Source organism: Aulonocara sp. 'chitande type north' Nkhata Bay, linkage group LG8 (assembly GCF_057382095.1).
Source record: "Aulonocara sp. 'chitande type north' Nkhata Bay isolate Kocher_YH1m ecotype deep benthic linkage group LG8, A_spYH_male_GT1.1, whole genome shotgun sequence".
In the NCBI taxonomy this organism is placed as follows: Eukaryota; Metazoa; Chordata; class Actinopteri; order Cichliformes; family Cichlidae; genus Aulonocara; species Aulonocara sp. 'chitande type north' Nkhata Bay.
Window position 1 is genome coordinate 22,739,883 of NC_141351.1, and position 26,067 is coordinate 22,765,949.

At 39.5% G+C, this 26,067-nt stretch overlaps 2 protein-coding genes and 1 long non-coding RNA gene across 5 annotated transcripts in view; 1 reads left to right on the forward strand and 2 right to left on the reverse strand.

Moving 5' to 3' along the window:
* hoxb6b (homeobox B6b) lies at positions 1-4,813 on the reverse strand. Its single transcript, XM_086304348.1, has 3 exons — positions 4,419-4,813; positions 1,735-2,131; positions 1-909 (listed from the first exon to the last, which is right to left on the reverse strand). Exons 1-3 carry the CDS (start codon positions 4,530-4,532, stop codon positions 653-655), a joined length of 768 nt encoding a protein of 255 aa, XP_086160474.1. The 5' UTR covers positions 4,533-4,813; the 3' UTR covers positions 1-652.
* Positions 4,672-7,659, forward strand: LOC147323773 (uncharacterized). The gene is made up of 2 exons (XR_015130787.1): positions 4,672-5,113; positions 6,907-7,659. It is a non-coding gene; the product is annotated as an uncharacterized LOC147323773 (long non-coding RNA).
* The window catches only part of ttll6 (tubulin tyrosine ligase-like family, member 6), a 21,846-nt gene continuing 2,163 nt past the window's right edge, over positions 6,385-26,067 (reverse strand). Inside the window, exons 2-17 of one of the 3 annotated variants that reach the window (XM_086304337.1) lie at positions 25,834-25,985; positions 22,119-22,268; positions 19,765-19,805; positions 18,805-18,923; positions 17,487-17,617; positions 16,931-17,087; positions 16,698-16,841; positions 16,307-16,392; positions 15,992-16,217; positions 14,894-15,072; positions 14,607-14,795; positions 9,607-9,766; positions 9,034-9,333; positions 8,882-8,938; positions 7,957-8,095; positions 6,385-7,241 (exon numbers count right to left, since the gene is read on the reverse strand). In XM_086304337.1, the coding sequence (XP_086160463.1) occupies positions 7,003-7,241; positions 7,957-8,095; positions 8,882-8,938; positions 9,034-9,333; positions 9,607-9,766; positions 14,607-14,795; positions 14,894-15,072; positions 15,992-16,217; positions 16,307-16,392; positions 16,698-16,841; positions 16,931-17,087; positions 17,487-17,617; positions 18,805-18,885 (2,088 nt within the window). In that variant the 5' untranslated portion in view covers positions 18,886-18,923; positions 19,765-19,805; positions 22,119-22,268; positions 25,834-25,985 and the 3' untranslated portion in view covers positions 6,385-7,002. Of the gene's footprint in view, positions 7,242-7,956; positions 8,096-8,881; positions 8,939-9,033; positions 9,334-9,606; positions 9,767-14,606; positions 14,796-14,893; positions 15,073-15,991; positions 16,218-16,306; positions 16,393-16,697; positions 16,842-16,930; positions 17,088-17,486; positions 17,618-18,804; positions 18,924-19,764; positions 19,806-22,118; positions 22,297-25,833; positions 25,986-26,067 lie in introns of all 3 variants that reach the window. The other 2 variants (XM_086304336.1, XM_086304335.1) reach the window with 2 other exon arrangements.

Here is a 26,067-nt window from a genome sequence, read left to right on the forward strand (position 1 = left end):
AACCAGAATTTCCAATATACATCAAAAAGCCTTTATTTCTATGTACAATTTCCTAAACAAAATATTGCACACAATATCCAGATGTGCATCGAAGACAACAATAAATAACATGTAACATCTGTACAAATTTCTTTCTTTTCTTCTTTTTTAATGGCACAAAACAAGCCTACAGACTATCACAGAGCGACCACAGCCACAGGATGTACAGTTAAAAGGACGAAAACTCCTCTTTTAATGTCAAAATAAAATCAACATTAAAACAAAGAAAGGAACTCAGTAGGCCTACACGATCATGAGGTAACAACATGAACCAAACACTAAAAATTATTTACATTTTGGCGGATTTTTTTTTATTATTATTTGATTTTATTTGTTTTTGGGGTTTTTTATTTTTTATTTTTTTTGCATAGTCCCCTAAATAAACGCACGAGCACACACAGGACAAACAGAGGAGGACCTGGTTTCTGATTTTTAACCTAATGCGGACACAGTCACTGTGCAGATACTGGAATAAACTCTACACGTCTCTAACATGTGATTTGGCAGCACTTTGTATCTACAAAGGAATAATACATTGTTTTTTTATGTCAGGAGTGTGCACATACACACACACATGCCTTTTATTTTATTTTATTTTATTTTAAGTGTCCTTTTAGCTCTTTTTCTCCGCCTGTTCCTCCTCCTCGGGCGTCTTTGAGGGGTTGAGGAGTTTGTTCTCCTTTTTCCACTTCATCCTGCGGTTCTGAAACCAGATTTTGATCTGTCTCTCCGTCAGGCACAGGGCGTGGGAGATCTCTATCCGGCGCCTCCTGGTCAGGTAGCGGTTAAAGTGGAACTCCTTCTCCAGCTCCAGAGTCTGGTAGCGGGTGTAGGTCTGTCGGCCCCTGCGGCCGCTGCTGCCAAACGGGCCTGCAATGAAAATGAAGTCATGTGTTAATAATTAAATGTTAAGTGTGGGAGGAAAACGCACTCACTGTGTGCAGTGATGCATCCAAATTAAATAATTAAGTAAATACAAATAAACAAAATAAAACCGTTCTGCGCAAAAGTCCGAAAAAAATCAAAATGTATGTTTTTATTTTATATTTTCTCCTTTCTGTAGGTGCAGATTTATCTTGTTTAAAAAAAAATGTTCACATATATATGTGATATTACGATAGTAGTCCCATTATATCTCTTAAACTTCCCACATGGCGCCTGTTACAGTAAGCCTTTCAGAAAAGTGTCATTAGTACAGCGCAGTCTCTGTATAATAAATGATGCACTGGCTCTCTTGTGTCATCTAAAGCACGCATTGTGCACGTGCAGTCAGAGGCAGGCTTGTTTTCTCCTTTAATTTGCAGTGAAATTCATATTTTTTTGTTCGTGTTTGGGACGTTAAATTAAGTTTTTTAGCCAAAAGGCGCGTTAAAAAATCCAAAAAGGGGCCATTGACGCGAGCTGGGAGCTCTTGGGTTGAAGCTCGGGTGGTGTAGGCCCACTGAGTTCGTGCGTGTGCGTGCGCGCAATGTAGTGAATGTGTGTGTGTGCGCGCGAGTATGCAGCCCGTGCCTGTGTTGTGCTGATGATGTAGTAGTAGCCAAAAGCCCCGAAGGCGCACGAATCTCCGTGTGCAATCGCCAAAAACACAAACTTCCCGCTCGGCTCTGTCTCCGCGCGCTGTGCTGCTCGCAATGATCTGAAAGGCTTTCCACACCTGGCAGGTAGCCTCTTCTAACGGCCGTGAGTACTCACCGGCGGAGCAGGCGTTCATCCTCTGCATCCACGGGTAGATCAGCGTGGACGACTTGTCGTCGATGCTGCTGCTCATGCTGACAGCTTGCTCCGGGCACTCCGCTTTGCGCTGCTGATGCTCCTGAGTGACAAACAGCGGCTGGTCCTCGCGACTCGAGAAAGCGCACGAGCCCTCCGCGTCCTTGTAGAAAGTCCCGACCGGATTGTAGTCGCAGGGCGCTCCGCCGCCGGCCCGGCCGTAGATGGCCGCGGCCGCTGCGCCCGTCTGCTGGTAGTAAGACGCCGGGTAAACCTTCTCCTGCATGTTGGCTGCTCCATATGTGGCCGCGTTGGAGTAGTGTCTTAACGGATCGGTGTATCCCGAGGAATAAAGCGGTATCTGACCCAGGAGAGAGTCCTGTCCTCCCGGCAGAGACACGGGAAAAGTTGAGTTAACAAAATAGGAACTCATTGGGTGGACAACGGGGTGTATATACTCCGGAGGAATATGATTTGTTGTCTTTTATAGTCCAAGTGGTTTTGCCATTACTTTATCGGAGATTTGGTTTTTGCTGAAAGGGGGGGTTGTGAGGTGCCACTGAATACAGAGGGAAAGTGTACCATCTGATCAACCTCTGGCCAATCACCGCCGTCTGTGCTTGCACTATTGCACCCATGGGGGGCTCTTGTTGCGCGCAGGAGTCCCCGGTGAATCGAAATGAAGCGCTCGAGCTTGTCGCTCGCGCACACGCTCACACAGACGCGAAGACTCATAGAAATATATTTATACTTTTTTTAAAGCCTAAATATAACCCCTGTTTCATGCAATCCAGCCCCCTCTCTCCCACACTCTGTCACACACAAACACACGGTGCAAAAAAGCAAAACATTTACGCACAGCCTGAGTCTCGCTCAGCCTCTAACCTTCACTTCCATCTCCTTTAATAATTCACTAAAGCCAACAAAGTCTGGAATAAAACTCTTCTGCCAGTAAACCCTTTAAAACGAGCACCAACTGATCCACATGGACGCAAGAAACCTGCGTCAGTGATGCATATATTTCACTCTTCGAAGGTGAGACCTCATCCTGATTCAACCCTGACTGACTGAAGTCCACGAAGACGTGCAGAGAGCAGCGGGGAGGACACGCGCCGGCACTCAGGATCATCATAATCATCATCATCATCATCATCATCACGTTAACACACCATGATGAAGTGGACAACAATTTCACACTTAGAAAAAAAAACTGGTAAGTATGAAGGGTTGAAAGACGTCTCAGGTGCCTGGAGCCTGCTTTTCGTTTCTTTGTTTTCACCCATGAACTAATTTGTATTTAAGAGCAAACGAGGAGGGAAATTAAGGCGACTGTTATTAGTCTTCTGTGTTTTTCTTCTCTGTCCATCATTTAACTCGTATTGATTGATTGTTATAATTAATAAAATACAAATTTTGCTTCCATTCTGAAGCTAAGTCGCTTTTCGAAATGTAAAGTTTGCAGAATTTCGTTCAAAAAGGAAGGAAATGCATTTATAATAAATTATTCTATTTCCTTCTGTTCAGTTAGTTTCCCTTTAAAAAAAAAAGCCAATAACTCTGAATAAAACCCAGAAAAAAAGCAGTTTTAAAAGTATTCTAACGTGAGTATAAAACACATAAATTCTATAAGAGCTTCATAGACGGAGGGAAAATAATAATAATCAGGAATGAATAATCCGCCTCTTGTCTTTGATTTTGCGCCCTTGGCCCACAGATTTTCTGTTTGCGTCATGTCTGCTTTGAAAACATTTTATATTTTAATATTTCGATCAGAATTGAGATGAAATCAAATCTTAATCTTTAGCTGGATTGGCGCCTCTCCGCCAGGCCGCAGTCCCTGCAGCCCGGTGCTGGACAGCTGCTGGACATTTGGAGAAACACTGACTAACAAAGAGGCAATCCCGTGTTTTCCCGTCACGTTATGGCCTCAGCCATAAACTCCCAGCATCAAAAAGGACGCAGAACACCCTGCAGAGGCGCCGGAAATAGAAAATAAATCGATAAAAGAGAAGAGCGGTGATTATTGACTCCGCGTTTTGTGCAAAATCAGGACGAGGATGCATCAGAGCGAATATTTGTTTAAAGCTACATCAAAAATGTGAGGGGGGGAAAAGCAGAAAGGCGAAAAGATACAACTAGGACACGGTGCGCAATATCAGCATAAATCGATTTCTTCAGAATAAAAGCACAAAAATGAATTACAATAATCCGAATAAATCAATCAGCAGAGTGAAAAACGTGTAGCCGGAGATCTTTTTGTTTTTTACCCCCAAGAAAAACATGACTCAGCTGTAGCACAGGCCCTTTACCATCACCATCATCATCATCAAAGTCAAGCTTGCCTGGCCTGAAGCCACCTGGTTATACAACACCAGTCGCCAGCAGGCCTCAGACTCGGCAAAAGAGTCTTTTTTCACCATTTTAGGGAAAATATTTGGCGTGTGAAGGAATTGCAGCACCTCAGGGGTTAAACAGAGAGTGCAGCAACTGGTTGTGAATAGCACAAACAGCGCAAGCGGAATAATAAAATGCTTTGGAGAGGGTAATTTCCCTTTCTTAAAGACAGATCTCCCCGTTTCCAGCTTTGTAAACATCAGGCCTGCAGTGACAGTGAAGCAGCAGCAGCAGCAGCACCAGCAGGAATATCAGAAACATGGTGCCCTTACCTTTGTTGATAATCCGTCATTTCCAGTGTGGGTGCCACTCCGCAGCAGCTCCTCTTCGCTTCCTGTCAGCCCCACAAAGAAAAAAAAATCCCCACTTTGCTTAAGTGATTTCATGAAAGTAATCCCACTATTCCAGGAGTGTGGTGATCCCTCATTTTCACGAACATAAAGCCACACAAGTACAGCCACATTAACGAGGCGCGCACGGCGCAGGAATTGCGCAGAGCCTCCATCGCCTACTTTTTGTTTTTTTTTTTAGGGAGAGGGGGGGAATTACGCACGAAACCGCGAGCGGCTGTTCTTACCAACACTCCAAACGCTCACTGCACATGCAAAGAGCCCAGAAAAAGCTTGTGTTAGTAAGTGTTAAGTGAACGAGCGGTTGGAAAACAGCAGCTGCAATATAACCTCATGGGAAATAAGTTCCCATTCCTGCTGTCCACATGACCCCTCAGCAACCAATCCCCGAGCCAGGCGAGTCGTAAACTTCCAAGGCAAAGTTGTAAATTTTCATAAACAGCGGCCGTTTTTGTGCTTTGGACGCGCTTTCCTCACCGCCATCTTTATTTTCTCCCAAAGAATGAAATGTTTAAATTTTGCGTCAATATGGTAGAAACGGGTCAAGATGTGGAGGTGTGAGGGTGGTCTGCGGGGAAGGATGCGCTCTCGGTTCTGATCCATCTGGTTGGAGAAAGGTTTGTAGCTTCTTATTGATCTCTAACCACGGCAGTGGTCTTATTCGCGTACCCAAAAATTCAAATCGAATAACAGGAAGTGAATCTGGCTCCAGTCCTTCCTCCTGCATTTTGTCAAATGTGTCACTTTCAGGAAAAAATAATCATGTAATCTCCAAACCGCAGACGCGGGTGATTGAGTCTTCTTATTTTTCTAAAATAAAAAGGCTCCAGGCGTGAAGATTATTTGCATTAAGACTATTATAATCTCTCCAAATGTGGAGAAATTCCTCCAGATCAAATTGGCCAAAGATGGGAATGAGCTTAACTGCCATCCTGAGGCGGATTTTAAGGTCAGAAAAACTTGAAACAGCCCAACTTCAGAATGAAACTTTCCCTCGTTTGGGCCTTAAAAACGTATTCATCTTTTTTTCTTGTTGTTTCTAATGAGTCATTTCCGATTTGATTTGTTGTTATTTTTTTAAAAGTATTCTTTCAGTCGGTATTCTGGTGTTTTACACTGACAGAGAGGATTTCCGACATTTATAGACGCAATAAAACCATAAATTCCTGAAATACAAAACATTCTCCCCATCGCTTTCATTTTTCTCCCTCAAAGAGACGCAAAGTCCAATATAATAGCGCCTTTTCATTAAAATTTAGGCTAAGATTTAAACACAAAATGTTAAAACATATGAATTAACGTTTTCATTTCATTAAAGTCTAAAATAAAAAACAAAAAAAACAAACAAAAAAACCCAACACTTCCACAGGTACCGTCTTATTTAGGCCATAGTTTAATCCTTTATTGACTCCTAAATTTACCCCCCAGATTTTAATTTTTTTAAAAAGATAAATATAATTATAATTAATTAAATTCGTCTGTAAACCCCCGAGTTTCACAGGAGCTTGCAGAAAACAGCTCAGGCGCTTTATAATGCAAGTGGACTCGATACTAAATATTTATATTTATCAGTAATGAAAACACTTCCTCACATTTTAAAATAATATCGAATAATTTCTCAACGCATTTGATCTTTTTCTTTTTTTTAGTTTATTGGTACCTTGCTCTCAGCCAGCTACAAAGAAACCGGATCCAGAGAAGCTGTAAAACTTTATGGCCTCTTATCTGAAAGCCGTCGAGACGAAAGGAGGCAATCACCATCAAAAAGAAATTTAAAACTATTTAGAAAAAAATGTGTTAAAATGTAATCACAGAAAGAATATTTATTACTTTTAAAAAGTAGATTTTTTTAATCTTATTTTTTGCAGAAAGTGACAATAAAGACGATTAAACTAAATCACTTGAAAAAAAAGACATTTTATTGATCATCAGCGCAAATAAAGTTATTTTCAATACTTGACTGCACAAACATGAGAGCAGCTGGCTTTTATCCTTAATGTCCCCCAGTGTGAAGCTTTTCAAACTAAATTTAATATTAAATAATGAACCTTTAATAGTTTCAGTTTAGCTGAGCCAGTTTATGTTCATATAAATCAGTGAGTTTATTAGAATCACATTTTTTTCTTCCAGAGTAAAAGATTTCAATATCATGTTAACCCAGCATGCTTTTATTTTGGCACTCTGTTTGAAATAATTCATCCTCAGAGCAAAAATATTAAACATCTATCTCAGATTTATGCATCAGGTTAGATTTAATGGATAAATCTGAGTACAAAGAGTCAGTATTTAAAAAAAATACTGAGCTGGAGCTCATTCAGTGGCAGGCAGCTGGTTTGCAGGTATAAAAGCTATATACAAACATCCATGTTCATCAAAGGCATTGTGTATTTCTGAATTTTCTCTCTTCAAGGCTCTTTGTATTTCTCTGTGGAGCAGCTTCAGTGTGAGGTGAGAGCTGCAGGTCTGGACTCGGAGGGGCTTCGTGAGGTCGGCGGTCCCGCTGCCCTCACTGCCCTTTACCGTGCTGGGTCGCTCTGTGAGGGAAGCCAGGCCTCCGGAGCAGCGGGACGCACGTGGAGATGACGAGCAGGCTGCGCAGGGCGTCGGGGTCGTGGGACACGTCGTTGGTGCATCGAGGGCCTCCTTTGGAGATGCAGTTTATGGTCGGGATGCCGGGACGGGACCGGGCGTCGGTGTAGAAGCTGCTCAGAGAGTCGCTGACTGAAAACAGAAGAAAGAAGAAGTCTGAGACAAACACACACACACACACACACACACACACACACACACACACACACACACACACAACCCCCACTCTGAATAGTTAATATATAAAAAAAAAGAAAGAAATCTCTGTATAAATGCTATTACCATTTCCACAAGAGCCCATTGTGTTTTCTGATGTTTTAATTATGTGTGTGTGGAAATTATTGCAAATGAAATAATATCAACAGATTTTTTCCTAAACTAATAGCACAGCCTGATTATTTATTTATAAAAATGTTTTTAAAAAAAAACCCAAAATGGGACACAGTAAATAAATGTTTTAATATTTTCATGGTAATTTTAATGGTAGATGGTAATTTTATGTAGATTTAAACACTTCTCCCGTGTATTTTAATTTTTTATGCATTTTTGGTGATTAAAAAAAAATGTATTTCTACATTTTCTTCAAGTGATGTTCATGTTTCGGAAAACAGAAAACAGCAGGAGGGGAAAAGACATTAAATTCAGTATTATTTATACATCTCCAGTGTTACAGGCTGCTACCCCCGCGACCCGACCTCGGATAAGCGGATGAAGATGGATGGATGGATGGACAGTGTTACAGTCGTACCAAAGCCTCCTTAGTAAACAGGAAGCAGGAGCTGGAGAGAAAAGCCTGCAGAAGCTGGCTGTTAGGCTGAAAATGAACCAGCGTTACCTCTCTGTGGCTGACCTGAGATCTCAGTATGGTTACCTGGCCAGGACGCCTGCTGGGGGCTGACGATCCGGCGTATTTCTCCCGCTCTGCCGTGGCTCTTGGACTCGCCGTTCGGGCAGCTGCGGTGCACAGTGGGCCGGAGGAAACGCTGCTGAGTCATGACGGACCCGAGCTGCTGCGAACACAGCGATAAAACGATGCCGTTTAGATTCTGTGCCATAATGATTATTCAGCACAGTGAATTATCAGTCAGGGTTATGAACTGTTAACCCACTTCATTCATTCTCCTCTGATGATTATTTTTGGCTGTTTATATATTCAAACCGCTGCTGAACCGCTGACGCTGATGTGTTTTGGATTTCATCACTTTCAGAGGTAAAAACCATCAAATTTACAAACAACCTGAGCTTTGCATGCTGAGGAAAATGTTTCTTCAACTCAAAATCCAGAGCAAAGCCTGAATAACACTATGTGTTACAAACAGACATGCAAAGAATAACGGATTAAATCAACTTGTTGCTCAAAACAACATTAATTATCATGGATTTTAATCAACTATTAATTATTATAAGAGTAAAAATAAAACGTTTTCACTGGTTCAGGCTGTTCATAAATGATAATTTGCTGGGGGTTTTAATCATATATAATAATAAACTAAAAGTGTTCTTTTTAATATTTTAATACACTGACAAATAAATTAATCTTTAAAATAAAAACTGAAAATAAGCAGTGAAAATAAGTGCTGTTGCAGTCCTGGTGAGGAATGAGAAGCTACAAAACAATCATAGAAAATGTTCTTTTTCCTTTAATTCTCTATTAAGACTGAGGAAGAAAGGCTGACCACCTATTAAAGTTGAAAGTTAAAGAGACAGGGCAGCTGACATGATTAATTTCTTAAGATTATGAGCACTGATTTAAAATAAAGAAAGAAGAGCAGTGGATTCATTTGGCTGGAGAGTACCTGCACAGGTATGTCCTGCTCTTTAGTCCTTTGACAAAAATGTGTCAGTGAATCCAACTGAAATAAAAAAGGATGATGGCAACTGTCAGTTAATAATACTCACAATAAATGAGAAATGGTTTATTTTGCATGGACTGGTGGTCAGGCCTTACCTTCCTGTGTTGCCTTTGATGATTTCTCTGCTGCTGGGAGCAGAAGTCGTTTGCTCCCCCTCCCTCTCTGTGGCCCTGCAGCAGCTGCTGGATCTGGCTCACCACCCCGAGGTCCTGCAATAGTTTTTGCCTCTGGTACAGCACGCCGAGCTGCTCGTGGTCGCCTATTAATACCACTTTTTTCTCCTCCTCCCTCTCTTCCACCACCTTCTCCTCCTCCTCCTCCTTATCCAGATGCTCCTGCTCCTCTTCTTGGACCTCTGCAGACTCCGGAGCTGCTGACAGGCCGGACACAGGAGGCTGGAGGGGAAAGAACATTTAAATCAAATAGTTTTTATTGCTAAGATGTATATGCAGGTTTTTAAAATATATGAGAATATCATTGGTTTGCTGTACTGAAAATAAAATCTGTTTATTTAAAACTGAATAAAATGATCAAGAATATTATTTAGATAATCTAAAGAATACTCTGACAGAAAGACCAGCCAGAGTCAAAGCCATTCATCACGGACTGAAGCTGTGTCTCCCTCTTGTGGTTACATTTGGGTACTGCATCTTCAAACACAGCCTCACCAATGCTGGGTCGCAGTTAGAAATGGGGGTCGGGGCTGATGGGGCCCTTCGTGGTTTGACTCCTTCCCCTGCAGTCTCCCCCTGCGAGTCTCTCCTCCGGCCTCTCCTTTGGTAGTGCTCATTCTGCTCCTGCTTCAGACGCAGCTCCTGCAGCTGTTGCCTAAAAGAATAAAAGCACACATTTCAGAACCACTTTGAGAATAATTTAAAGTATTTAAACAAATTAAATCACTTTTTTAGCTTTATTATGGTACTCTTGTTTTAGATGTTTGTTTTTTTTAAAAACCCACAGAGGACAAATATTGAGTGTAGAAAAAGAAACTCGGATCCTTCTGCAAGTCCATTAATCTTAATTTGAATGAATAAATAAATAAAAACTTAAACTCCAGTGATCACTTCTGTAAAATAATCAGTTAAATCTGATAAATCTCATCCACATTTACTTATAATTGTATCATTATTAGTTTGTTTTCTTTTTTTAATGCAGAGAACAACTTATTTTGGTTTCCCGTCTTGTATTTTATTTTGAAACAGATTTTTGCCTGTTCACATTTTCCTGCACACACAGAGGTGAAAAACTCACATGGAGACACGGCTGGAATAGTAACCCAAAATACAAAGAAAGCTGAAGGTGTATCTATCGTAGAGAGATAAATATGGGACTGAGCGTATTAACAAAAACAGAAACCAGAAAACTGCACTAAAAAGACCATGGCATTGCTGTACAAAAACAACTAAACTGTCATGAAGACAAGTGAAGACTGTTTTAGGAAATATCTGAGAAGTCTGCATGAAAGTGAGCACACAGCAGAGCAGATTTAAGCGTGTAGGTGGAAACAGGTGGTCTTCGATGTGACGATCACAGCAGAGAGCAGGATCGAACACGACGACAAACACTTGCCCTTTGAGAAATCATAGTTGTCCAGAATCTCTACTATTTGATCAAACTGCTATCTAAACTGTTGGCTAATCATAGTTAGTAGCAGGAAACGATGTGACACCCAGTTTTTCATGGCAGACACAGGGGCCTTTTAATTTAATAACGTGAGAATTACAGGCACATGCAGCGGAGTGTCATCAGCGTCTTAAAGGGAAATTTATTCCATGACTGCACATAATTTGGTGGCAGGATTACGCACTATTAAATTCTGTTTTATTAGGACAGGTTTAAATCCTTCAATTTGTTCAATTATTCCATAATGTTTGCACATATTAAATCACCCCGAGGCATGTCTGCATGTACAGCTGAGTGTGATCACACTACCGGCAAAGAAGCGACTGGCTACGTATCATTTCCAGGAGCGACAAATCAAAACTGAGATGGCCTCAACTTTTTTCTGCATCAGCCTTTCATGGATTATCTGTACGGGAGGTAAGAGACAGACCCAAACGCTCCTAAGACAGAGATGTGACCTAAGGAAGGAAGTGCTGAGGACAAAAATACAGAATACACACTAATGTAGAGCAGCGGCGAGGGATTCACAACGGAGTCGCCAGGGGGAACACATGGGATAAGGAGGACATGGCAAAGAACTGAGTAAAACTGAGGACTTACAGACAAACACAGATGAGGTAAAGAGAGAGGAAACATCTGGGGTAAAAAAGACACAGGTGAACAGAATCTAATAATGCAACAAAGGGAAACAAAACTTCACACAATGCACGTAAGACAAGGGACTAGAAAAATAAAAGAGGAAACCTAAAACTGAGACAAACACACAAAAAGATAAACACAAAGACACAACTGACTTCACAAAGCAGACACAAAAGGAGAAAAAAAAAAAAACACAGAGAAGAGACTTGGGGAACAAGAAGGGAACTTATACAACTAAACTAATTTATAAGTAAACAAAAAAAACAAGTAATACAATAGGGAACCAAAATTAATAGAAACTAGGACCCAATTGCATTAATGGTCTCAGAAAAAACTTTGAGCACTTTGTCATTACTTTCTCTAGCTGTCTTTCAATTTTGGTGCCATGACAACCTGTATGTAATAGATTGACTGATTTGTGTCTATATACAGAACACGAATATTTTCCACTTTTAAAAAGGCAAAATTAATCCACATTTGGAAGAACATATTTGCATTATTGATTCATATATTGTTGTTATTATTATTATTATTATTATTATTATTATTATTATCATCATCATCATCATCATCATCATCATCATCATCAATAAAAATGATTGGATTTAGAACAAGGTCATGATTTGAGGATCACAACCACCTGAACTGGCTTCCAAAGATCCTGGAATCTGGAATATTTTAAGACCTATGTGAAACATCTACTAAGAAAACTGAAAACAATAATCGCATTTTTCTTTTACTAGTCTTCATACTGTACTGTATTTTTGTACTGTAGTACAGTTTAGTCTGTGCTTAATTATTAGTGATACTACTTATGTGCATGTTTTTTCATCCACCTATCACAGTCTGCTGTTTTTATTTTATTTTTTTTTAAATCACTGATGTCTTGTTCTTTAGTTCTACTTGCATTTAAATACACGACTTTCTAACAATAGCTGTATCTCATTACTCACACTGAACTCTGAAAACTTGGGTTTAAATACTTTGATGCAAGCTACAAAAATATATGAAGCTACATTCTTAAAAGGTTATGTTTATGTAAATGCAGTCACATTTTTCTTAAAAAGGTCACCAGAGAACCACTTAGGGGCACATTTTAGTCTCATGTTATAAGATTTTCATTTGATTATTTAAAAATTCTTTAAATGAACTGCAATCATAGTACCGTTTTTTTCGGACCATAAGGCGCACGGGATCTGTGCACTGTCGACAAACGGGTCCGTTTTCATACATAAGGCAAGCCGGATTATAAAGCGCATTAAACAAAACAAAACAGTCAGATAAGTCAAACATTACTCAACTAATTCCTCTTGCTTCTTCCACTTCCATACCATTGATTCATTAATGTTGAATTCTCTGGTAGCTGCTCTATAAACACTGGAACAACAGTATATGTTGTTCCAGTGTTTTTCTCATTTTTGCTATGTAATTTTGCACTGTCCACTTTCTGCTGTAACAAAACAAATTTTCCCATGTGTGGGACTAATAAAGGTTATCTTATTTTACATTAATGACTAACCTCATATTGTGGCTGGATTATCTCAGTTGTTCTCCCCTACTGAAATTTGGTATACAGCAATTTTCCAAGTGATTGCATTTGTCAAAACAAACAAACACCGGGAACTTATAGCAAGTGGAAAAAAGTTAGCATTCATTCTCCAGGTTCACTGTGTTATGCTTTGATATGCTAACATAGCTGTGTCGCTAGCGATCACTAGCACAGCATTATATACCAGCTAGTCCAACTTCAGTAACCCTACAAACGTCACTGCTGTTTAGTTTTCTGTTTTCATTCATGTTGGAAGTGATAGCAGAGCTGTACGTTTTATTTTTGCCCAGAAATCTCTCAGTCAGAACATGCTTGGTAACATGTTTAGGTAACTAGCGAGCTAACTTTCTGCTACCTTCCTGCTAACTTCTAACTCCGTTAAATTTAATAAATTCTGTTTTCATGGATGCCTGGATGTTAAACTTAATTGTTACACCTGGTAAAGCAGCGACACTGATCATTTTTATTAAAGATAAAATAATTTACACAGTGTTCGTTTGGGGCCTGACGCGACTGAGTTTTGGACCCAGATTACTATGAGTCGCAAGGCTCCTGACTACAGTACCCATAACGCTCAGACAATCCATCAGGCTTCATAGCTTAGCAAAGTCCTAAAACATTTTTTGACAGATTTTTGAGCGCCGTGTACCACATAAAATCGTTTCGAGGTCAGTAAACACAGCCAGAATTCATAGAGAAGGCCACCAGATTATAAGGTGCACTGCCGATTTTTGAGAAAATTCAAGGATTTTAAGTGTGCCTTATAGTGCGGAAAATAGATAAATGAATTGCTATGCATTTTTTAGGCAACATTCCAAATAAAATATTTAAAATGTCGTCTATTCCTTTCCCTTCATTGGGAAAAAAAAAAAAAAAAAAAAAAAAAAAAAAATCACAATTTATCTTTAATTTAGATTTTAGTAAGTAAGCACACTGCATATTTGAATATTTGTCCAGTGTTTTATTACCAATCAGCAAACACATTTGCAAAAATATTTAATATTTGTATTTAATGTAAGTGTTTTTATTTATCAGTCAAGCAATTTGTAAGATTACATCTTGAAATGTAAATTAAAATTCACAGAGCTCATAAAAATCTACCAGCAAAGAATTCAAAATCACAAAATATTAAACTTATTATGATTTGGATCTTCACATTACAAAAACTTGATCCAGATTCTTTTTGCATTTTTTAATGTAAATTATTAATAAAAATTTATCAGTTGTAAGGAGTAAATATCTTGTTATAATGATTGTAGCCTATATGCATCTATGCCTGTATGTAACCTAATACCTCGTTACTGAGCGAGCCAGTCTGAACAAAAACTTTGCACGGACATCGTCACACATACAGTGATTAAAAAGATTTATGATAAATCCCAATTATTTATATTTTCCTATTTATTATGTTCATTTTATCATCCATCTTGCTAATCAGCTAAGTTTTTCTACCACTTGTCACAAGATGAGAAATTATTACCTCGCACAGGTTAAGCTAGAAATTTAAGTTTTTTGCGATCTTTGTGGTCTTTTTATGATAAATATTATTTTATAAAGTCTTCTCACTGTACTATCCCTTTAAATAACAGCAGAGATGTTAATTTAGTTCTCCTGCATAAATGTTAGAAGTGCTGTATGAATAAAAATTATTATTATTACCCAAGTGTCTGTATTTATATGGAAACTAGGCAGAATAATTCAGTTCTCCCTGCACTGGAGTGTTCCCTCTGCTTTCTTTTTTATTTTACTTATTTCTTTGTCTCTGTGTGGATGACTTCAGAAACGGTCTGTGCGTAACTCGCAGCACCTGCTCTTTGCTGAACTGTACTGAGTGTACTGACAGCACGCTGGAGGTACCTGGCACACTCCTCTCTGGCCTTTGATGCCGCCGTCTCGTGGAAGAGCGAGCTGCTGTGTTTAAAGTACTTGTCGTATTTCTCCCCTCCCTCTCTGGGATAAATCCTCTTGAAGCCTCCCAGGTGTTTGGCCTCGTACCTCTCCATCTGCTTCACCGTGGCTGCCTGGCACTGACGCAGCTCCTCTGACCTGCCGATAAAATACACACACGGAAACACTAACCTTCACTACAGATGTGTGGTGTGTGTGACCTTGGGAAAACTTCACACCATATCTGTTCACCGTACCTGGCCTCTCTGGAGCGGTGCTGCTGCAGCCTTTCCTTCACCTTGCGTCTCTCCTCTTTAGTAATCTTACGACGATCGCAAGCGCTCAGGTTGATGAGAACCAGAGTGTCGTACAGCAAAGCATCCTTCACCTCGCGGTCCAGCTGGGAGTCAGTGGTAAAACTTGGGGAGTGATTCACCTGGACATAAATATATTCAGACAGACACACACACACACACACACACACACACAGGTCTGAACAAATTTGGCTGAATTCAAGCTAACTTAATCCATTCACCAATTCATGTTTACCCAACTTTTTTGTAATTCAAGATCTATAAGATTTATAAAGGGCACAATGCAAATGTCGACCTCACACCCAGTTGTTGTTTCAAAAATACAAACATACCCTAACTTTTATTTTTTCTTTAATTACAGAATTTGACTGTTATTATTTGTTTGGGATCAGATGTGTTTGTGTCATTTATACGTGTCCCGGCATTCATCTGGCTCTTATCTTGGTAAAGAACTACCTTCAGAAGACCAAAGGGAATGTTATTGACTGGCCTGGAAAAAAGCCTTGAATCACATTGAAAATCTGTGAAGTGAACTTAAGACCAAGGTCTGTCCCCAGAAGACAAACAAATCTCAAGAAGCTTGGGAGAGAGACCATTGAAGAATGGGCTGGGATTAAAGCTGGGATTAATAGCCTTTATTTAAAAATAAATAAAGGCTATTTTGTCAAAAGACAGACTTTTAAAGAAAATAATATGAGTAGTAAAAAACCCAAAAGCATCCCAATAGACTACTTGAGAGACTGTATTGATTTGTGGATTAAAACATGTCCATGAATCAGGCTACCAAAGACCCAAAGACAACAAATTAATGGTATATTTGGTACAACACATGCAGAATATTTCCATTAGGCTTATATTTTAGTTAATGGAATAAAGCTTCAGTAAAGACCTGGAGATAGCTGACAGAGAAAATAGACCATAATGTTTTTCTAACCTTTCAGTCAAGAATCATACGGCTTTCCAGAACATGAGAAAGTGAGGCTGAATGAGTAACAATCACATATATGCTTGTTTTACAGTATTGTGTAACTGGTCTGTCACCTCCAACACCCAGGGTTTGAGCCGGTGATCCAACAGTACATCGAAGCCTAGGATCTCAAAGCATGCGCTGCCGGTGGTGTGGTTGGGGAAACACGTTTGGTAGTTATGCTTGAGTATGGGATGGGCCGAGATCAGAGTCTTTATGATCACGTCCTCGATGTCGCTCCACATCTTCTCTGTGCTGTAGTTCATGGACTCCAGGAGCTTGTTCAGGGCGGACAGCTTTCTGAACGGAACAACAATGAACACGGATTCTTTAAAGAGCGTTGGCGATGTACCGCATCATGCACCATCTTCAGTGTGAGCAGTATTCACCGTTTGCTCCCAGAATCCTCATCACGGACAAAATTCTCGCTGTGCTTGTTGATGGAATAGTTGGTGAGATGCATACACACGTCATCCTAATGTTAGAGAGACTAGTTACTATTTATTTAAGTAATTAAACTCACAGGAACACGTATACAACAATCAATAAAATCAAAATCAAATAAAATATGATACAAAATATAAAAAAAAACAAAAACAAACAGATAAACTGACCATTTTAACTATTCTGCCAAATTCCTATCACTAACTTGGGGCTTTTATTCTGAAAATTCTCCATAGATTTACTTCCAGAGATATATGCAGAGTTAACTGGACCTAAATAAGTGTGTCTCTATAAGTCAGCCCAGGCACCGGTCAGTCCATCTTTAACAGTTCTTACCACATTGCTGAGCATTGGTTCGCTGTACTTTGTGGTGCAGAAGCGAGCCAGGCCCTCCTTGAACATGAAAATGCTGAATGGGTCACATGACGTCACGAGCACGTAGACACGCAGGTCAAACTTGTACCCATCAATGATGAAAGGCTGAAGAGGTCATTTATAAAGAACAGAAAAAGCATCATACACTGTGCATTTTGTTGCAGGTGTTTTATGCGTTGCACCCGTTTGCTCACCCTGGAGATGTAAACCTGGCAGATCATATGTTCTCCAGGTTTGATGTCTTTACTGGATTTGGTGATGAAGATGCCTTTGCCTTGACAACCGGTGTCAGGCTTACAGATATACGTCTTGTGTTTTTTGGCCCTGGTGTAAGCATGGAAGTCGCTGTAACTGCAGTGAGATAGAGGGGATGAACACAGATGAGTGAACCTATTATCTTTTTAATTCCTAAATATTAACAACATTGTTTTAGGGGGGGGGGGGGGGGGGGGGGGGGGGGGAAACCTCACAGATCTAACGTCACGCACTGGATGAGAAAGAATTATATTAATACTGAAGGTTACATAAGAGGTGTTTGAAAAGGTTTAGTGATCCTTTTTAAAATACGTGGAAGATTTAGAGCCAGAATAATAATTAAAAAAACAAAACTCCTGTTTCTGTTTTTGTTTGTTTTGTTGAATTTGTGCACTAGAGGGTTTTTTGTCTTTCTTATTTTTATTTTGTAGTTTTCAAAAATGTGGTAGATCGATTTTGGGAGGAAATAAAACAGAGTGGAAAGTGCAGACTGACTCTGCAGGAAGGCACCATGTTCTGGGGAAGATGTTGTAGTCTTTGGGAAAGAGCTTCAGCATGCGGTTCATGTTTCTGGCCAGAGAATCCTTGCGGCAGATCTCGCTCATCCCCGGGAAATGGTTTATTTTCTGCAAAGACAGGTTTACACGGCATTACAGGACAGTCGCCTACAATATATATTAAACAATCAGTCACCAATTTAAAATCACAAGCACTGATCATGGAGTGTTCTGCTTGGAATTTCAGGTCCTGGCATTTATGTTGCTGTTGCTTTCAGACATATTGCTCAGAAATATCAAGAGGAACATGGCAAAGAGCCCACATCTGTGATCTAGACTTCAAATTCCCCCGATCCCAACTGAGCAACAGAAGAACACACCTAACAGTGTAGCAGATGCAGTAGATGTAGCTCCAGAGCCTGAATAGTGAACCCTGTGCAGAAGTGCCTTAAACCTGCATTATTTCTAACAGCCAGCAGGGAGTGATGACTCGCACTGCAAACAGCTCAAGATGAACAGAAGTCTATGAGAAGACAGTCCTTGGCCTCATCGCTCTTTTTGGGATGGGTTTAAACAAGTGAAAGGTTTCCCAAATGGAGACGCAAAACCCAACCAGGAAGAAAAAATAAATAAATAAAAAAAATCTAGAAAATCAAACATGCAGAGTGACCTACTGCGGTGACCCCCTGTAAATAGAGGAACAACCCAAAGTAGCTCGTAGATGTCCATGGCTTTTTGTAACATCTGGTTTAAAAACACCACGCTGTTGATGGTAAAAACACTCAGCTCAAGACTTCACTAAACACTGGGTGATATCACAGTAGTTAGTTACATCTTTTAAACAAGTCTGATACACAGAGCTCCCACCCCACAACCGCTACCAAAGTCCCAGTGCTAGACACCAGCGCACAACTCCAGTGGTGTAATATCCATGCTGCAACAGGCCAGAAGTGTTTTGGCAACACAAGAGAAACCTAAATAATATTAATGTAGGCTAGCTAATGTATGATAGATAGATAGGATCTCGAACAAATCTACTTTAATAAATTACTCATGGTCAAAGAGAGTCAGGCTGACTGCATCGAATTACCCAGTATGATGGCAAATTGAAAGCATGGACTGAAAAAGGACATGTACATCATCATTTCATTGGTAAAGATATTTAGAAAAATGTCATAGTTTGAAGAAACTGATGAATTTTCCGCTTCACAAATACAATCACACATTTAATCAATAAATAATCAAATGAAGCATCAATAATCTTTTCTGATGATGGCAGTGATGGAGGTGTTAGGTTAGTTAGGTGCATTGATTACCTGGTAACGCTTCATGTCCTTAACACGGTCTAGAGACACTGAGCAGTCGGTCCAGAACAGCGTCCAATCTTCACCGTCCATCGCCTCTCTGAGGCCGTATCTACGAGCAGCTCGCCACACTGTGACAAATCAAGCATTTAGCATCTTAACAGCGCTCCATCTGTTTCCCACAGGCAACCAGAGGCCCCTCTCTGCTTGTACAGTGTTTTAAAGTGTATTGTAAAAAAAAAGAAGCTGTTTTTTTTTTTTTAAATGAAATACATAGAGTGAGACAAACTTTATAAAAATTACCGTTATTATTTAGATGTTGTTGTTTTGTTTTGTTTTTTTTTTTATTCCTGGCAGTTTTAAAAGTAGGACTGGATTATTGGTGGTATTTTACTGTGCAGTTATTAGATGCTTTATCTGTTACTGAACCTTTTTGTTTTGTATTGTGTGAATTTGATGTGTTTTACAAAGTCTGTTAAGTAATCATGTGAATATTTCACATTTCACATTTGGGATTTTATATATTTATTTTATATCGAGCCTTGTGTGACCCCTCAGTTAATCAACTTCCTGAAACCTTTCAGCCATGATTGTTCTGATTGGCTGCCCCTCGTAAATAGCAGATTTGAAGTTTCCCTGCTCACGCTGAGAGGAGGAATATAAAATATGAAACTGAGTGTTTAGAGCTGTCTGAAACATTAAACACTAAACACTCAATGATGAAATCAGGGTGAGCTTTTAGTGCATTGTGACTTCATTATTTGAAACTTGCCCACGCTCAATATGATCATACATCTCTATAATACTGTATATATGATGAAAATAAGGATTTACAGCAGAGATCCAAATGGAAAAAGCACTGTCCACATGCTTTTATCTATTTGACATCTGTAGTATTTGTATTCAGCCTTGTCTAGCTAGAAACAACTTAAAATTGGACATATATGATTTAGTGATCTCTAGCAGACGTACCACTTTCATATTTGCAGTTGGTGAGGTTGATCCACAGTCATCTGAAAGACAAGAGAGACAGAAAGAGGGACAGACATCTGCTGTGCTGCACAGTGCCTCGTTTTGCTCTCCTGAACGATGAGGATAAGTGAGAAAAGAGACCTTAAGAGCCTCCAGGACGAGTTATAGAATCATAACTGACAGGGTGCTTGGCAGTTAATATACCTGCAAAGGGAGATAACAGCAAAAGTACAACCCCAGAAGTAATTGATGCTGTGTAAAATGTAAATGAAAACAGAGTGCAATGATATGCAAATCTCATAAATACATATTTTATTCACAATAGAACACTGAAAACATATCAAACGTGTTATATCTATTTCAAACACTCTCAACAGAAATAAATGACAAACAGTTCAGTAAATGGGAGAAATTATTATTGTGCTACAGTTGGCAAGGGAAAAACCCAGAATAAGATTTCAAACTCTTATACTGGCAAAGAGAAAGGGAGAGCTTACATTACTGTGATTAAAAGATTATTATACTCTGGCACAATTAGGGGCTCTATTTTGCTGTTGCAACTCAAATTACAAAGTAAGATGGAAGGAAATCTAAGAGCACATTTCTGGGGATATTCTAATTCAAGCACAGCTGGGTGATTACAAAAAGGGATCCAGAATTAAATGGACATAGGTAGCATATGGATTAATCCCATTCATGGATGATACGGTGAACTGTGTTCACAGACAGTGTTTTCTGGAAGTGTCCCTGAGCCTGTGTAGTCTGTGTATTTCAATGACAAAACCATGCCTGTTTTTAAGGCCGTGCCACCTGAGGGCTCAAAGATCACACAGGCATCTAATGTTGATTTTGACCGTAACAATATCCTGATATCTGTATCACAATTTATAACCACGCTTTTTTGAGGTGAGCCTCTCTCTACAGCCCCATCATGTTAACAACTTGTTGCTAATTAAGCGAATTACTTGTAAAATGTTTCTTTTTAGCATCAAATACTTATATTGAGTTCACGTGACATCCTTCTAAATTACTCCACACTCAAAACTGTTAGCATCCTAGGTTTTTAGGTGATGTGTTTTATGTTTTTTGGTTTATTTTTGGATTTTTTCTTGTTCCATGGCATGTTGTCTTTATAGTTTAATGTTGCTTTCCTTGTACTTCCAAGTTTTGCTATTTATATTTCCGGTCCTTAGTTCTGTATCAGTGTTAGTTTCACTCTTGTGTCACCCTTGTTCTGTATCTGTGAGTAGTCAGTCTTTGTCTCTGTATTTGTTTGCCTTTGGTCTGTGTCCAGTTTCATGTCAAGGTCATAGTGTGTATCTGTTTATCTTCTTTGTTTAGTTTGTAATATTGGGTTATCCTCATCTGTGATCTCGCTCTGTGGTTGTCTGTTCTCTCAGATTAGTCTTGTGTCCTCTTTCAGTCATGTCTCGGTGTTCTGTTACTCTGTTCCTGTGTCAAGTGTGTGTGTGTCTTGTCTGGGCCTCTGTCTCTGAGTTTGTTATGGTTTGTGTCTTATTTTGATAGTCCCTTTTCTCATGTGTCTCTCATCAGTTAGATTCTCTTCACCCGGGTTGCCCAGGTGTTTCCTCTCTGCCCTGCTTCCTTCCTGTGCATATATTGTCCATATAATTAATTCCTGTTTAGTCTGAGTTTTGGTATTTTTGTATTAAAAGCTGTTTTGAGTGCAGTCCTGCCTCTGAGTCTGCACCCTGCAGCTACACATTAACACATGACAAAAATAAGGAAATTAACATTTAACTTCAGTTACCAAGTTGACATTTCTTAATTATTACTTTTCTCATCTTAAAAACTCATAGGTTCACGATCAACCCATGTAAGGTTGGAAGTGCAATTTGAATAATGGACACACTCTTTTGAAAGAATTTTGTCTGGTTGGAGGAGCCAAAGCAGCCAATTTTACAGAATAGTGAGTTACACCCACTTAACAAAACTTTGAAAAGAATTAACCCAACATTTCAAAGGTATCATTTTATGATCTGTATACATATTAGATTAATTTTTAATTTATAGTTTCTCTCTTTTGTTTTAATTATAGTCAATAAATTCAATAAATATTTTAATTCTGGAAAGATTACCAATTTAAGAATATATTTGAGCCTTTTGTTGCCCCTTACCAACTTTTTTGAGACATGTTGCTGCCATCAAATTCAGAAAGCGCTAATATTTTTATAAAAAAAATGGCACATTTTCTCAGTTCATGTTCTTTTGTGAATAAAATACAGGTTTATGATCTTTGCAAAACATTGCATTTTGCTTGCATTCACATTTTATACAGCGTTCAAACTTTTTCAGAATTGCCATCGTATGGACGAGCTCTTGCAGTAAAGTACCTCTTCTTGCTTTTCCTTCTCTGCTTGTTGACGGGTTGCGGCATGCATTTGTAAGATTCAGTTTGGCTTTCGCTCTCCTCTCCCTCACCCCGCTGCTCACATTTATGTGTGTCGGTGTTTCTTTCTGGGCTGTCCAGAGGTAGACCCATCCTGAATGAGAAACATGTGCTCAGCTGACCTGCAAGGCATGCCAAAAACTTCATGAAATTGTGACACAAACAGAAAAATGATCAATTTTCCAACACTCATATCTCTCATTCTGAATGGTATGTGCCATACAGCCACACAATGAAATTCAATCAAATAGAACAAACTACATGCTGTAAGTGCACGCATGGAATCATGTTTCTGTTTCCATCTCTCTCATCAGGTGAGTGCTCTGGCTGTCAGCGTGCTGTCACAGGCCGGCATTCAAGGGTTATTGTGGCAGTACAGATACAGGGAGTGGGTAATACTACAGCCACAGTGAGGGGAAATGATCCTAATACCAAGCAGAAGTGCTAAAGTGTGACACTTTTTTACTTTTACTGCTTTTTATAACGTAAATTAAAAATACACATAAGTGGTGTAAGGAAGCAATACATGGACACCAGTGAAAATATCTCAGTCTATTCATTCTTCAGATGTTGTCTTTTAGTAGTATCCCTTCCCCATTTTCCCTGTTGAAGTGACAGATTTATCTTTTTATATTATACAGTTTATCTCCTCAACAACATCCTGCCTTCGACTGGGAGTAGAAAGGCAGCACAAAGCACCATTCGCTGTCTCGATCACCCTGATCATCAAGTTTTTTGACAGGAAACTGTCGAGCCTAAAAGCACTTTTACTAAATGACCACACTGAAATGATCACCAATACACTCTTCCAGATAAACATCACACAAGTTATTTGTAATTTTATATAAGTAGCAGGTATCACTGCAAGTATAAGCAGAGAGACATGGCACTCAGAGAATCCTGAACTGAGATATATGGGGGAAATTTAATAAAAGCAAAGAGGCTGCATAGAAACATAACTTTTAGAGGAAAATTATTTACTACTACTACTACTAATTAAAAGCAATCAGCAAACATTTTGAATGTTTTTTCATTATATCTAAAATAACAATAAAAAAGATAATAATAATAATAATAATAATAATTTACTTTATTCCTGCAGTACATTTAAAGGGGTTTACAACTTGCTTTGAAGGAAGCGGAAAGCAGGATAGTTTAGACTTAACCAGACAGCCAAATGTCAATTCACATATATTAAAAAAAAACAAACAAACTACAAAACATAAAGATTAAAAATATAAGACTAAAATCAGACAATCAGAGGTGATTTAAACTTACTGACTCTGAAAAGCTTATCTCTTCAAGGAAGAGTGTTCTGACGCATCCTGATAGCAAAAGGATTGTCGTTTTTATGACTTTAATCACAATTTTGAAACAGTCAGGAGGAGTACACACTGTTGATAACCTCTTATCTCTGACTTGTTTTTGTCAAGAAAGCCAATGAAAAGAAAGCCTTACTATGTTGAACTTGGTTCATAGTACACACCTCTGTTGTCTATAATTAGTCCTCAGTATACAATATACGATTCATTTAGCGTGGATAATTCTATCCTATTAGTGTGGCTTTGTGTGAAATACACAAAGACAATGTACAGGTCTTAACTCGGGTTATTTACGTGTTCTTCTGTAAACATCTTTCTGCATTCTGACCTAAACTGAGTCACTGTCACAGCAGCGTCTCAGCCGTTCGCCTCTGACGCTTGTCTGGTGTCTTACAGGGTCAAGGTGAGTTCAAGTGAACTCCTGGTAATGATCGTGACAGAATACTGCAGGTTGGTGGCATTAAAAAGGGACACCACAGGTACACACAGTGGGAGGTTACGGTGCCAGGTAACAGCACTCGGATCCAATGATCTGGATAATCCTGACCCTGAACTGTGAGCTTTACACTGGCTTGAAACACCCCACTGACCTCAGCCCAGATTCAGTTACAGCCCCGTGAAGGATTTCTCCAAGACTCTCCTTCAGTGTTCAACAACAGCAGGTACATAAGTAGCACCTTCGTGCCCCCAATCCTCAGCAAACAATGGCATGCTCCAGTAAAGTGAGACTTTAACTGGTAATTATCACTACACAACATCAGACTAAATGTCAGACTAAACTTTGACATGCAACGCTAACACTTACTAAAACTATGCAGCACTAAGCACATTGTTTAGAGGGGATACACTGTATTGTCTAAAACTTGACACTGGTGTAATGCAATGCAAATGAGAAAAAGTATACATAGAAAAAAAAAAAACATACATACAACTTCATATGGATTTTTTCACATATACACATGCACCAGGCTGCAAAACCCTTTCTCAATTGTATCAAGTTGTTTAAATAAAGTAAATTCAATTCAGTTCAATTAATTAAAAATGCAAAATTAAGTCTATATCATTTGCACAAGCTAATAAATCCAAGTCTACAAACTGCTAACAGTTCAAAAAGATTCAAAGAGGAACTCTGTCACTTGACTGATTTCGGTGGTGAATGGTAACTCAAACTAACCCAGTTTAATTCAGCAGTATTGGGATAATTCACGTGTGCATCCATCCAGCCATCCATCCATTTTCAGACACTTTGACACTTATCCAGGTCATGAGGGCAGCAGACTGAACAAAGACCCAGACCTGCCTCTCCTTAGCCACCTCCTCCAGCTCTCCTGAGGGGATACCAAGTAATCCCCTGGCCAGCTGAGAGACATAATCTCTCCACTATGTCGTGTGTCGACCCAGACCTTGACTGACCAGTAAGTCGACAGCTTTGCTTTCACGTTCTGACTTTTCTCTATCACATAAGATCAGTACATTATCTGTATTACTGCAAATGTGTCATTCCATCTGTCAGCTTCCTGCTTTCATCTCCTCTCGCTTGTGAACGAAACCCTGAGATACTTAAACTCCTCTACTGGAAGCATAAACTCCTTCTAGCCCTGTAGTGGACACTCCATCCTGTTAGCACATGGAGGTGTTAATTCTCATCCCAGCCAATTCATAAACCACCCCAGCACAAGCTGCAGGTTGTTGCTCTATGAAACCAACAGAACATCGTTGTATAAAACCCCAAGACCCTCCAACCTTTGGCTGCACCTATTCTATCCTAAAATTATGAACAGAATTGTTGAAAAAGGGAAGCCCTGGTGAAGTCCAACATCTACAGTAATGAGTCTGATTTATTTAATCCAAACCAAGCTCTTACTGTGGTGGAACAGGGGTTGAATACCTCATGAAAACTACAACCCACAAAGAGGCATGTGGTCGAATGTCTTTTCCTACAAAACTCACATAGATGGGTTGGGCAAACTCTTATGTGCCCTCAGACAGCCCTGAGAGGAGATAGGGCTGGGACAAAACTGCAATCGTGAATCCAAGGATTGTCCAAGGGACACATGATTCTGTCCGTCACCCTGACATAGACCTGAAGCCTTGAGAGTGGCAATCTACCGCCCCAGTTTGCCTTTCCTGATTATGATTGGACATATCTTGACACAATCTGCTGAGTTTTTGTCATTTCTAAGGTGAAGTTTGTGGTTCTGTTGAATGACAACTAATATTTGGGCTTTTAGCACTCAAAACCTGTTGCATTTGACCGTTTTCAGTTCTATGCTAGTGTATCTGATAAACTGACAGCTCAATAGTGTCTCATCATCCTTTGATAAAGTTCTTACTTACCTGCACTGGTGAAGTCATCGATATTAGAGGGTGTTGCTCCCCCTTTGTCCACACCTCTTTGAATCACGGATCTCAGCTTCAAGAGCTTCGTAAGACACTGCCACACTCCTCAACAAGCAAACAGGTGAGCCACATCTCTGTACCTCTGGAGCCTTAAAAAAAAGCAGATTTGTATCATCAGCTCAGATTGACTTACTTAGTTTGACTCAAGCAGTGGATCTGGTGACCAATTAG